The sequence below is a fragment of the Tachysurus fulvidraco genome, chromosome 13 (assembly GCF_022655615.1).
Source record: "Tachysurus fulvidraco isolate hzauxx_2018 chromosome 13, HZAU_PFXX_2.0, whole genome shotgun sequence".
NCBI lineage: Eukaryota > Metazoa > Chordata > Actinopteri > Siluriformes > Bagridae > Tachysurus > Tachysurus fulvidraco.
Genome location: NC_062530.1, coordinates 22139840 through 22154908, shown reverse-complemented (window position 1 = coordinate 22154908; position 15069 = coordinate 22139840). Strand labels below are relative to the sequence as shown.

Here is a 15069-nt window from a genome sequence, read left to right as displayed (position 1 = left end):
AGTTCTGTGTCACAGACATGTCTCACCAGGAGGCTAGAGTTCAAAATCTGCTGTGGTCTCTTGATGAAAATAATGGAACACTGTCTCTACACTGCCAATCAGAGCAACACTAGCCAATTACCAGCATCTTTTAACTCATGTATGGGTCATGAAAGGAAATTCATGATATTTATAGGCTGTAAATGATTATTTTCCACTGGATTAATAACATATCTGTATACATAGAAAGATACAGACAGTTAATGTAATTGCAAGGTTCTGATGTAATGTATGTAAACGATATACGATATGATTGATGATCGCCGTGTCTGAAACTGAGACTGCTTGTTAAATTTGGAGTCAAGATAACAAATCAACCCGAATGGTACACCAATCCATCATAAACCATCATGTCTTTAGGAATAACAGTCATGAGAAGGAAATCCACACGGACATCTATATTACCTGACCGCGCTTTGTATGTGCAAATTTCGGCCATTTGTTTAGTCAAGGAAACACAACCAGAAACTGAAGCAGCAGCAAGACTTCTGAACTTAACTGAACCATTTATAGATATGGCTACACATGTTGCATACACTTCATCAATCGAACAGCAACAAACAGCCTGTAGAGATAAGCAGCTTGATATTATAGTGCACTACAGTGGTTGTGGTTCTAATGTACCGCTCCATTACCGCCATAAACCGTTCAGTCAAGCCGCAACCTGACGATTTATTGATACATGTAGATTCTGGTCATGCTTACCTTTTGCTCCCCGCAGGACAAAACCAAAACCTTCATTCTCTTTCTTCTGCAGCATAGCATCTTTCTCCTCAATGATGTAATCACTAGTGAGAAGAAAGAACGACATTTAGATTACAGTTGAAATGTCACCTCTATCAAAACCTTCTTTCCATTGAGTGCAACTTGTCTTGCAAATTCTGTATTAGTGTTGTTTCTTCCTCTAATACACACACACACACACACACACACACACACACACACACACACACACACACACACACACACACACACACACACACACACACACACACACACACACACATATGTGTGGTACATTCATTGCCATGTACATTACTGTGGATAAATAGGTCTTCAGTCTTAGCTTAATCTTAGCTTTATAAATAAAAACTAATTCTATTAAAACAGATATTTGAGAACCAGCCAATAGCCAACTATCCAGCCATGTATTCCTTTTATTATAGGGTCATTTGGTTGGGATAAAAACCTGCAGACATATGCAGAGAGCCCACCCCTTTCTAACTCCATCAGCAGCCATCTGTCTGGTTGTACAGAGATGACTAGAGCTGGACGCATTAGTGCACACAGCCGAGGCAGATCTGTTTTTAGATCACTCACTCAGATGAGTGTAGACTCACTGTACAAACATGACTAAAATCTCACACGCATCATACACACAACTCCTTTGCAATGCACCAATTATTGCCATGTATTAATAACGCATATCAACGTACAACTGACAGATACATTCTGTTCTAAGTAGACTCTTCTTCAACAACGGATGAATAAAATGTAATGTTTCGTCTAATTCTAGTCATGTAACGGTAGATAATGTGAAAGGTCCTGTTTTAGGAAAAAATAGGTAAGGAAAAAATATGTAAGCATACACCCCATGTTCGTTACGACTGGCTAATAATAATATACTGTTTGAAGAGACTGCTTTCTTGTATACATGTATGACCTCACCCCCTTATTTGATGGACAGCCTACACGTACCTATGAAGCTCTTACTGTTGTAAAAAAATGACAGATTGAGAGAACTGATGAAGCCTTAATACTGTGTCTGAAAGTGATGGCACAGAAAAACTGCTGAGTAAGGTGTTGAGCTGATCACAACTATCTTTGTCATAGAGAATTATAATAATAATACTCTCTCTCTTTCTCTCTCTCTCTCTCTCTCTCTCTCTCTCTCTCTCTCTCTCTCTCTCTCTCCTCTCGGGTGTTCATCACTGATGCATTAGAAATGACAAGAACATAATTGGGCAGTGAAGAATCAATTAGATCAATTACAGATGATTCCATTGCATTAGTGCCTCAGGGTAACAAGAGTGAGGCTAATGCATTACAGGAGTCCAGATAAGACTCACATGCTATGACAAGCAGCAGTTTACTTTGACTTCACCTCAAAGATCCAAACCAAAATTGAATGATAAGAGGCTGGCTGTATTTAGTTAAAGATTACTTAATGTCAAATGTATTTAAATAATAATGAATGATTATCAAACACATGATCCTGGAAAATTTAGTTCCAACCAACGATCAATACTAAATATACAAATACACAATATACAACAAAAATGCTAATTTATCTATGGATGACCAGTTAGGCTTTCAATCATTATTAGCAGTAATGTTTAGCACAGTGGGTAGGGAAGAATTGCAGACCTATGGACTGGGGTAGAGGTAATGCTTCAAGGCCACTTGAATAGTTGAATATTTGAGTAGTATTATACTTGTGGTACCTAAATAAATTCTTCTACACTGCAAGATCTAATCAAAACAATGCTAAAGTGTGACTGGAACAATGTCAGTTGTGCCTGTTTACACAAATATCAGTGGCTTGATAGAAGGAAAAAAGTCAATTTACTCCTTAGGACCGCTGAATGGTTAAGGAGGACTGAAAGGGTTTAGAATGGTTCCATTATTTATTATTAGTTCATATTCAGGGTAATATATAGGTTATATTTGCAGAAGATTGTTCTTGAGCTACTGGATGGATTCCAGAGCCCCGTGGGGCTCAAAAGAACACTGTATGATCTCAAGGGTCCAGGGACTGACAAGATTTCTTCATTTCTTTCAACTTATGCCTATTGTCAATTGGGAAATTGGTTCCCGGGCACTGGTCCCATTGGCCCAGTCCATTATCCGTGAGATAGCTGTTTGTTACAGAACACCTACAGAGGAAGCAGCTAAACACTGGCTTTCACTCATATAAAGCTATCTCTTCTAGATATTAATGGCTGATCTGTTTTATTACATTTTCTGCTTTATTAAACACATACTGTTTTTGTCTGTTTGTCCACAAGAGGGTGTTTTTAAATCACAATATCCATCAACAGAGCAGACTGAGCAGAGAAACTAGCATGAATATGCTCTTAAATGCTACATTCACACTGGTGCTCGGCTCCACACAGAACAAAAGTCAGGCTGTTAGTTTATAAGTGCTAACAAGTGATAACATTTATTTACTTCATTAGCAAGTTATGATTCATTTTGTCCACTAGGAGTTTATATCCTACTGACAAAATGTATAAACATCTAATGTGTTCTGGAAAATATCCATAACGTCCATATTGGTATTGATTTTGAAAATCTGCACTAACTCACTGCGCAAACAGCTACAAAAACACACACCAATCCCCAACACACAGAGTTGTTAACGTCTATGATATAAGAAAATTAAAACAAACAAACAAACAAACAAACAAATAAATAAAATCAATAAGATTAATTTTAGTTCTTTTTAAACTTTCCATGCTTGCCTTTTAGTCAGACTGGCTTTATTTAGCTTATTTCAAACACTTGTTTATAGAAAGTAGCAGAATGATGTGAATAGAATAAGAAAATGTTAAGCCTAAAATTAGTAACAAAAAATTACTAGAAATAACTAATACAGTTAGTTACACATTTTTTCCATAATGAGAAGCATTTAATCATATTTCCTTTAACACAAAATATCTTCACTTTTATAAATTTTCTGTAACACATCACAGATGCACAGATGTAGATATAAATCAGGTTGAAAAATTGAATAACTATCACTTGTGCTTTCTTTTTGTCATTTTAAAGGCGAGCTGTACGATGTTTGAAAGCCAATGTTGACATTTGAAATCACCTAAACAAACACGCCCCTATCCCAAATGGGTGTCACCCCTGTATTTATAGCTCCGCCCACACACACACATACACACGCAACCCAGGCAACTACTATGGCGGAACTTGCTGGTACAGCTGGTCGAGGTGATATTTTGATCAATAAATGAACTCAATGAGTAATACTATGGTAATACAAATGTGTTTTTGTAGTACTGTGTGTTGTACTGTGAAAGGTTTAGCTCCGTTTCACGCGGAAGACGAAGTTCAACACCTAGAACCCGAGACACGGCAGGTATCCGCCTTGTCAATGTTTCAATCTCTTTCTGCTAATGTCAGACACGCGCACTGAACACTCTCTCCTCCGCATATTGACAAGACACGCCCCTTTCTGCTCATTGGCTACACGTTTGTTTTGTTTGTCGGCCCGACTCAGTTTTCTGCTCATTTTTCAAACATTGTGCACCCCAACTTTAACAGTTAATTACGCCATTCTACCAGGCTTTATGACCATGGAGAATCTTCATTTTAGTTGCAGCTTAGCTTAGGTTAATTAAGAGATGTCTAAAAGCTGCTGGAGCCTTTGTGATGTGCTAAGCTAATCAATAAAAAGTCATGTCACTGCGACTTAGTGCTCAAAACATGTGAGTGGCATTGAGGAGTGAGCTGCACTCTTTAAGCTCGTTCCACAAGCAGGCTTGTTTGCTGTTTGTGTTGTCATGCTGACTGAATGGGGGGAGATGGATGGAGAGGAGATGTGCAGTTTGACAGACAAACTCCAGTCATTAATCCTCTCTCTCTCCCTCCATTGCTGCTTAAATCACGCCATCCCTCATTACCTCATCCCAAAAAGAAGTCCAAATGACTTCCCTACTGTGTTTAAATGTTACAGAATGGTCTCTTATCTCAGACTTTGAGACACTATGTGTGTATAAACTCTCTTTTCTCTTTAATGAATTTCATATTGCTTCTAAGATCTAACACTAGAAATTAATTCTCAGAAATGAAGCCATCATTAACACAAGAAATATATAAATATACACTCAACTTCACACATGCCGATAATACATGTTATAATGCTACTATAAATGACAAAACAATGGCTCTAATGAGCAGAAATGAATAACTTTTTTCTTCAGCCTCTAGATGGCAGAAGTGGCTTGAACACAGACTACAGAAACTTGTAGCTCAGATACTACTGCTGTCTGTTATCATCCTCAATGCATTTTACACACTGTGCACACACACACACAGACACACACTGCTATAAACCTACCTGTAGGAGGTGAAGTTGTCATAGGAGCCCACAGTGTAATGTCTGAACAGCCTCTTCGTACGATCTTCTCTCGTTTCTGGAAGACAAAACATTTTCAAATCCAACTCAAACATATTAACTATCAATCTGTGTAGGTACGTAATCTTGTCTGCCTGATGGGCAAATATTTAAGGTAGCATGTGTGTGTGTTTGTGTGTGTCATAAGTAAAAGAAGTGGCTCATTAATCCTAAAGCAGCGCGTCTGGTTAATAAGCCTGGCATCTTAAGTCTTGCTAGATTTATGTGATTAGACTTTCGGCTAGAAATCAATGCTCTGCTCCCCTGCAGAAGGACAATCTGCCCCACACACACACACACACACACACACACACACACACACACACACACACACACACACACACACACACACACACACACACACACACACACACACACACACACACGCCCTCTCTCACATGTCCTCATCTCACATTTAGGCCACTTATATGTGCGTTTGTGACTTCTGAGTCTTTCTCAGTGTTAGATACTGCAAATCCCAATGGTGTCTTCAAAAGAGATGACATTTCTGTATCAGAATAAACAAAATCTATATCAGAATAAACAAAACAATGTTACATGTCATGTATCTCTGGGAAAAATCAGATCAGATAGAGAATCAGCAATAATGTCACCTGAGGCAAGCTCAGACTGTGGTGTGATCTCTATCATTGCAGAGGTGAGAAGGTAATGGCAAGAGAGGAAGATGAATAGATAGATCAGTGAGCAAAGCAGGATGAAATTCACAGATAAGCCTTTAAAGAAAGCAATACACCAGTGCACGTATGCATACTTTTCCCATCTGTACACTGAACAAGAGTAATGCAGTCATTCGTCATTGTCTGTAGAATAAAAGAGCCGAGATAGTTAAAGGAACAAACAGAGATTTGAAGTCATACTGTAATTGTAACACAAAACACACGGCTTCATTTATCAGTTACGACTAAAGTTCGCAGTAGCACTTTATTCCACTTTATTAACACTGTGCATAGTTCATATTTTTACTGTCCAGTTCAGCCTATAATACATTCACATAGACGCAGTGAAATACTGACATTAGTGTTTAGTGATACAGTGCTAATTTTTTTTCTTAATTGAAAATAAGAGATGATGTTTCGCTTTTAGCTGTCAGTCATGATTATAATATCACATTCATAGACACAAAGATCCAGAATGCAGTGAAGATATATGACACAATTGTGTCAAGGGCAGTAATAGCTCGGTGGATTTAACCTTCAAATGCTGAGCTGTATCCTAAATATATCTGTAAAAAAATTATTGCAAGCTTCTTTGGATAAAAACGTCAACTGAATGAGTAAATTGTAAAAATGTAATAAATACCTAAATGTGACAATTAATCGATCGTTTCAAGTCTTTTAGATTGAAAAAAAAAAAATTATTTTATTTTTTTTTTGCATAGAAGAAATTAATCTGAGGTATTGAGAATGGAAAAAGTTATGAAGTACTCTTTCTTAAACTACGTTCTAAGCATAGCAGACGAGTTCTTGTTAACCCCTTAGTTACCTTTTTAAACCTCTTGTTCTTTTCTAAGCAGGAGGAGCCTTTTATTTCTTTAACAACAAATGGTTAAAGTGCTTGCATCCTGTGTATGTGCTATGATGTCATAAACCAGAAACTTCCGGGTCGATTTTTATATGTAAGTATGATGGTAATTTATTGAACTGTATTACAAATTATAGACAAAAATGCCCAGTTGTCACATAAATTAATCTCTACATGAATACCAACTTTATAGGCATGTGAGTACCAAGTTTATTTATGTCATTTTCTTTCCCTGAAATAAATGCATTTACTTGTCAAACACTTGGTAGATACCCTACTAAAAAAAAGACCTTTTTTTTTTTTTTTTTTTTTTTGTGAAACGAGGTTAAGGTCAATTAGGGTTAAAGTATATTTCCAAATCATACTGTGTTTTCTGATTGCCTGCAGCTTTTTGGCAGCTGCTGTCATACTGTATCAGGATTAAGGACTGAGATTAAGAGTTCCTGCAGCACAGCTGAGACTTGTTCACTCCAGATGGCAGAAGAACAATCAGGACTGAGGGCAAAATCAAATACACACACGTGCCTGCGTCTGAACACATAACAGAAAGTAAATCATTAAAGCGAGCAGAAAGTGGCATTTCAGAATGCCTCAGGAATTTTATCTGTCAGTCCCCAAAGCACCCATTAGTTTTGTGTTCAGAAACAAAACACAGACAGATATGACTGCAAACCCGCTCATTCACATTACAGCCAAACACTTCCCCATGACAACTTTACTCTATAGTGGGTAATGATTCTCTCAAAACCATGTTCCCTGTAGACTACAAGTAAATACACAAGAATAATATTTAACATATATGCAGGGCTCTCAAGTTTTGAAGACAGGCAAGAGTGACATTTCCAGTGTGTGTGTGTGTGTTTGTGGTGTGTGTGTGTGAGAGAGTGAGAGAGTGAGAGAGAGAATGACTGTTGTTTATTGTAAGTATTTGTTTGCTTTTTTTGGACTCCTTTATCATTTGTAATATAGCTCCCATTTAAAACATTACGGCTCAAGCCCAGCCATTTTTAGGGTCATGACTGAGAACAATGTCCCATCCAGAGACAAGCTGTTTCGTGTTGAGGTTTTGTTCAAACCGACCATCGAAAATACCCTGTCTAATGAATATGTTATTTATTTATTTTTATTTTTTTATTGGTTGTTGCGTTAAATCTTACCCAGATACAATAGTGCTATTTTCTGATTGGCTATTGTGTAGCCTCTTTTTTTGATTGGCTGATAAGTGTCAGGCTCGACTAAGAACTCCAGCGGAGACGCGCTTGATTCCTGCCCGGTTCCATAGAGAAAGCGGTGCGGACTGATACATTTTGGGCGCTGCGGCATATTAAATATATGATAAATAGTGAAAAAGTTTTTCTGCATGAGAAATACAATGTGTGGCAGGAGAGCGTGAGAAAATACCGAAATGCGTGACTGTCACTCTCAATGCATGACACTTGACAGCCCTGTATATGTATTTGGTGCTTTGGTAATGGTTAACAATGCTATTGTAAATTTCCTAGTCTGTCAAGGGTTAATGGGTTAACCGCTGAGTTTGTGGTTCAATGTAGATTTGGTGGATCTAACAGACTGTCTAACTGCTATCTGTACCAATTAATGAATTAATCATAAACAGAGTATAGACTGGATCTGTGTAAACATCTGCTTTTAAAGGTCACATAAAGGCAGAAAAGTTATACTTTTTATGCAAAAAAAAACTTGCTTTAAGGAATAATGGTGCATTGAAATTGGTTAATTTGAATATGTTTAAAAAGGCTAGTGTATCTATGTACATAGATGTTTGTTCAGAATAAAATTATGACTGAACAATGAGCAATAATGTCTACAGGGATGCGTCCGTCGCAATCAAGTCTAGTCTGCATGCCTCAAAAACCCTTAAAATATATTTTAGTCAGGAAGGAAGCAATTATATAAATACTATTTCAGAATATAGACCATGCTATGACCTTGACCCTGAATTCCTAAGTATAATTAGGTCATCTGCTGGTTACAGTAATAATTTAACATAAATCATACCAACATTCAATCACATGTCCTTGTGATATCACGGTAATGAGAATCTCCGATGTTCCTACAGACAGTCAAAGTGCTGGCAGAGGCAAAAGAAAAGTACTCAATGCAATAACCACTCGAATAAATGGACAGGAGAAACATTTCTCTAATGAGAAATTACAGTACAGCAACTAGACAACATGTAATCCCATATAAAAAAAATCATAATAGGAGCCATTTACAAATTAAAATTAAAGAACACTATTAAAATCTAAAGTAATAAATCCACAATGGAAGAGGTATTTGCCAAGGTTATAAGATCTACAGTACAAGATCCTAGAGATTAAGATCTACAAATCTGAGTGCAATGCAATGTGTCACTACGACATAATCGGTAAACCAAGATTCAAGGGTTTGTAGAATAATTAAGGATTCGTAGCTTTTAATTGCTCTTAAGCCCTAAGCCAATTTTCCTGCCTGCTTTTTGAATTTTGACATGCTCTACTTTAAATGAGTATATCTCAATAACTACAAGGTGTATTTGAATAATTCTGGTACCAAAATGAAGCTAACACTTAAAATAAGCGTGTAAATTACCAGGTCAGAGTAAGAGAAGCTGGAACACAGAAAAAAGGTACAGAAATGTACAATTCTAAAGAGAATAGCCGTAACTAAACATTGATATCGGAGCCTAAATACTGCAGAAATCTATTTTATAACTTCTTACCATTAACTGTTTCAACCCTGATTTATCTATTGTGTATCAGAGATATTATAGAGAGGATTTTTAGAAGGATGTCCAGCAGGCGGACTTTCCTGTTGCCGTGATGGCACATGTTGGCATCATGCTGCAATATCTGAGGTTTCTCAGGGTGTAATTCCAATACTTCTGGAGACAAAATACAGGTAACACATGTGAGATTGCTGCAGAAGTTGGAACCTTTTTCTAATAAGGAAACGATTCCGTTTTACATGGGAACCTTTAAGGGTTCTAAGAATGTAGTTGGGCTCAGAAAGTCTTCTATTCTTTCAATGCTATTAAGCATAGTGAGGGTAGTTCTGAAACTTTATGAAACAATGACAATTCCATCTTTTTTTGTGTCACTTCCAAGACATCTCACCCGGCGTATTCTGTATTTATGGCCTGGTACTGGCCAGTTTTACCCTGAAGCCTATAGAACACTGATCCTAAATCATTAACATCATTTAAGTAAATGCATCTCTGAACCCTGTGTGCGTCTGTGCCAGTGTGAAAATACTCACTCTCTCACTCTCTCAGGATCCATCATGAGCCGACATATAATTTAAATCAGCTAGCAAACATATTAAAGGATAAAGAACTGCAAAAGACTTTCAGAGTTTTCTTAAAACTGACCCCAAAATGTTGCCTCGGCAGACAACCGACTGTAATTAAATCGTCAGTATTCCATGACCATTTAAAAAAAAGAAAAATCTGCTGTTACTGTTGGCATATGATCCATAATATGACGCTGGTGTATTAATAAACATGACTTTGAACAGACGATAGACGATAAACCATTTGTTGGTCTTTGTGGATCTGTGGTGTCAAATCTCATCTGCAAACCTGCATGGCGGCCCACTGTAGATTCCATTACACAAACAAAGGCTCCTTTTAAATTCAATTATTACTATCAAAGTAGGTAAACTTGCTCCAAAGGCCATACGTCATGTTCATACAGTGTTCTGTTCTCTGTAAAAACCTGCTCCTGAGAAGCCACTTGCTACGCAGTGCTTGTCCTGTGACTGAAGGACATACTTCCTCTTCAGTGAAGGAGAATGTTAAATGCTGACAGATCTGCTGAAGTCATCGACCTCTCACTTGTAAGTCCTTCTTCATTACTAAACAGCTGTGTGTATATGACAGTGTCGATGCAATTGATGCATTGGCTTCACCCAAACCCTCAGATTGACCTCATTAACCAAAACAGATTTGTCTGGCGCACTAAGCTCTTTGTAAAATCAAATTTTGTTCACAGAATACAGCTCAAGAATTGTCATAATGTGGTGATGTCCCCAAAAGAACACACACACACACACACACACACACACACACACACACACACACACACACACACACACACACACACACACACACACACACACACACACACACACAGACACACGGTGCAGTAAATGGGTCAGAGCAGCAGTATGATGTCTGGTTTCTCTCCATGGTTGATAATGATGTTCAGGCTCAGAGCTGATACTGATGTGATTTCTGTACCTCTTTCCCGTCCCCGTCTCTCTCCTCTATCTCACCTCATCCTTCATGCTTTTACTTAATCTCACAATTTTTTTCATACCAGCCAGCGTGCATCTCTCCGTGGCCTCTGCCTGCACTGTGCCGAGCCAACCCAGTTCTGTGGCGAGATTCGAGGACGGATTAGCCGATCAGATCTGAACCGTGCATTTGACCGTTTCACTTGCTACTTTCAGAGGTAATAAAAAGGGAATTATAAACGGAGAGACCTTGGAGAGGTGATAGTGAAGACATGAGGGAAATATTCCTTTCGTTCCTAGACACAAGTTGGAATGATGTGTTGAGACATGCTTTATTTCTCCAAGAAATTTGACAAACAGTCAAAATTGTATTAACAGAGGAGTTAAGCAAGCATCTTTAGAAGCTAATATCAAAATTACACACGTCACTATTTAGACCCTAGACTTTAAGTTAATTGTGAAACAGATAGATTGTGCTGTATCAAGTGCTATTTCATAGGCTTGCAGCCAACTGAGAAATTTGCTTGCTTGACTAAAAAGTAGGATTCACTTAATTTTAATTTAACCATTCTTTCAGTATTAAGGTTAGGGTTTAAATATCAAAAGTTTATATGAACCATTGCTTTCTTCTTATCTGCTTGGATTTAGAGGAAAGATGTTTCTCAACAAGAAAAATTGGAGAAGCAGCATGAAGTACATCTAGGTCATTTAATTACACTGAGAGGGCTGCATGGACATTTTGAATAAAGAGAAATGCTGACATTTGTGTGTGTGTGTGTGTGTGTGTGTGTGTGTGTGTGTGTGTGTGTGTGTGTGTGTGTGTGTGTGCTCTAACATAGGAATTGTCAGTCCAAAAACACTATCTAGAAAACTTTTTACAAGGAAAAATGTTCACTCCTACATAACATTTTCTCCTTTATAATATTTCAGAGACATAAAGCTAAGTGTTTTTTTTGTTTGTTTTTTTTACCACTGCATGACTGTGGTTAGTGTGTTTGTGTATGTGTGTATGTGTGTATGTGTGTTTGTGTATGTGTGTGTATCCAGTAGAGCCATAGGCCAGGCTGTTATACCATCAAACATAACATCATGGTTATGCTGGAGGTACAGCAACACAATAAAACACAATCAGTGCAGAGCATTGTAGCTGCAGGGTATGACACTGAGTTATGACCCAGCAGATACAGTCAGACACAACACGACCTATAGAACTGAACGAGTGGCTGCCCACATTCTCCATCATCATGGCTATATAAATAGCTCTGCCTTTATTCAAGCTAAAGTGTCAGAACAAACCAACCAGCTACAGTTAAACATATACAGTTACTTTATATATAAAGCAATGTTAAAATCAGTCCGGTTGATGGCCAGATCGAGGCAGACACACAGGCATACAGGCATATAGATAAATACACATTTGTTATCTAATCACCCAGGGGCACGGTACAGATAAAAAAAACTTCATGCAATGTTCAAATATAAAATCTTAGATCTCTGTGATGTTGATTGTGGTGGTTGATCCCAGATGAGCTGGTCTGAGTGTTTTGAAATGCTAAGCTCTTGATACTTTTATAATCATCATTCTCTAGATTGAGAAACAAAGAAAAACGTCCAACAATTGCAGCTCTGTGGTTAGAAATGTCTTGCTGATGAGAGAAGTTAGAGAGGTTAGAGCAGACAGTATGGAAATAACCACTGGTTATAACCATAGTGGTCAAGAAAAGCATCGTAAAAGCACAACCCTTTGAGAAGTGAGGCAGATTGGCTAGAGCTGAAGATCATATCGGGTTCCACTCCTGTCAGCCAAGAACAGAACGCTGGGGCTAGAGTGGGCACAGGATCACAGAAACTGGACACTTCAAAATGGTCAATCTGATCTCTGTTTTAACAGTTTTACAGTTATTCAATGCCAATCTTATACATTATTACTAATCTTAAGTACTATAGACCTGTGTACACACAAACATGCACTTTGCACTTAGAAAACAACTGATCCAGAATATTCCAGCAGCACAATTTTATGCCCCATTTCCTTTTTCATGAACTTCACTCATGGAAACAGCTCACTGCTCCATAAAAGATGATAAATTTCACATGTTTCTAATCGGAGAACATTTTAATCCAGTTCGATTTAAGCATAAAGTTCAGTATTTTAGTTTAAGAGCTTTCCTGAAGACCTAACAGTGTATTGGGTCTAAAATACAGTGAGAAAAAAGGGACAAAAGCCCAAACACCTTCTCTATACACCTTTTAATCTTTATTACATGGACTGTTAGCTCCAGATGGCACCTTGCTTATGCCACCGATGCTCGGGATTTCAACTAACGCTGAAGTACAAACTTAACACTCTTTTGATTATCGAGCACATTCAATTATATATGCAGTGATCCTCGTATAGAAACGATCTGAGCTACCTGTGACTTAGTCATGAGAAAAGATTTGTCCAGCTACTGCATCATAGATACAATCACATCAGCTGCTGTATACAGAAAATTTTACAGATTTATTGGCTTGTCCTTTGACCCCTCGGCACTCAATCAGCGATCGAATGCTTTGAGTAACGTTCAAAATTCAGAGCATGAATGGTGTGAAACTCCACCCGTGATTTTCTGCATGGAACGAGAGCTTTGTTGACTATAGACAGGCTCTTATAGCTCTTATAACTCTAATAGAATACTGTACAATGATAAATCCTAGAGAATCGATTGGTAGCTTTAGTACAATGTGCTTTTCAGTATGTTTTACTACAAAAACACTCACTCACTCTCATTCATTCTCTACCGCTTTATCCGAACTACCTCGGGTCACGGGGAGCCTGTGCCTATCTCAGGCGTCATCGGGCATCAAGGCAGGATACACCCTGGACCGAGTGCCAACCCATCGCAGGGCACACACACACGCTCATTACTACAAAAACACATTTTTAATTATTTTTAAATAAAAAAATTTATATCCAACATGTTATAAATATAGGGGTCACGGTGGCTTAGTGGGTAGCACGTTCGCCTCACACCTCCAGGGTCGGGGTTCGATTCCCGCCTCCGCCTTGTGTGTGCAGAGTTTGCATGTTCTCCCCATGCCTCGGGGGTTTCCTCCGGGTGCTCCGGTTTCCTCCCCCGATCCAAAGACATGCATGGTAGGTTGATTGACATCTCTGGAAAATTGTCCGTAGTATGAGAGTGTGTGTGCCCTGTGATGGGTTGGCACTCCGTACAGGGTGTATCCTGCCTTGATGCCCGATGACGCCTGAGATAGGCACAGGCTCCCCATGACCCGAGGTAGTTCGGATAAAGCGGTAGAAAATGAATGAATGAATGTTATAAATATTAAACCTTGTACACAGTAAAGTATCATCCAACTATATCAAACATATAAAGTGATACGATATATAGAATCTAATTTGTTTAAGAATTTGCTTATTAGGTAAAAATTAATCATCTGATTAAATTATCATTGGCTATGAAACGATCAGACCCTATCATGTAAAAGGTTACAACTCAGCAACTACGCTCATGCTTGTGTACGAATCGTATACGTGAACTCGTCTCATCTCAGTACTAAAACAGCGTTGATTAAAGTAGCAAATGACCTGCTTCTGCTTTCTGATCAGAGCTACGTCTTCTTGTTTGTGTCGCTCAATCTAAGTGTAGCATTTCATACTATAGACCGCAATATTCTTCTAAGCATCCTAGTACATTTTGTTACTGTTAAGGTAACAGCTCCTTTCTGTTTTTTCTTCTTCTTCTTCTTCTTCTTCTTCTTCTTCTTCTTCTTCTTCTTCTTCTTCTTCTTCTTCTTCTTCTTTTCTGGTTTGAATCTTGACTTACTGATAATTAGCAAGGTTAAAAAGTTAATGGTGACTTCTCTATGCAAACAAATGTAAAGTCTGGTGTTCAACAAAGCTCTGTGCTCTGTTCTGGTTCAATTAAACACCTTAACAATGTTTCTCTATAATTATGTTCTAATTAAAGGTACAGTACAGAAGATGGAGACATGAGAGAGTCACCCCAGTGATTATACCCTAAACCCGGTTTAGTCTACTTTCTATTCAGTATACTGATTATATTTTACAGAAAGTAGAGAGCACACGACTGACTTAAAAACAACAAACCCTACATGCTTTATTA

At 38.0% G+C, this 15069-nt stretch overlaps 1 protein-coding gene across 9 annotated transcripts in view; it reads right to left on the bottom strand.

Annotated features, from left to right (window-relative positions):
- The window catches only part of shank3a (SH3 and multiple ankyrin repeat domains 3a), a 258958-nt gene that overhangs the window by 20014 nt on the left and 223875 nt on the right, over positions 1-15069 (bottom strand). For all 9 annotated transcript variants that reach the window (XR_003442937.2, XM_047822191.1, XM_027162070.2 and 6 more), the window contains 2 exons: positions 5111-5186; positions 745-827 (listed from right to left, as the gene is read on the bottom strand). Coding sequence is in view for 8 of the 9 variants with exons in the window: in XM_047822191.1 (XP_047678147.1) it covers positions 745-827; positions 5111-5186 (159 nt within the window). In the remaining variant the exon portion in view is untranslated. The remainder of the gene's footprint in view (positions 1-744; positions 828-5110; positions 5187-15069) is intronic.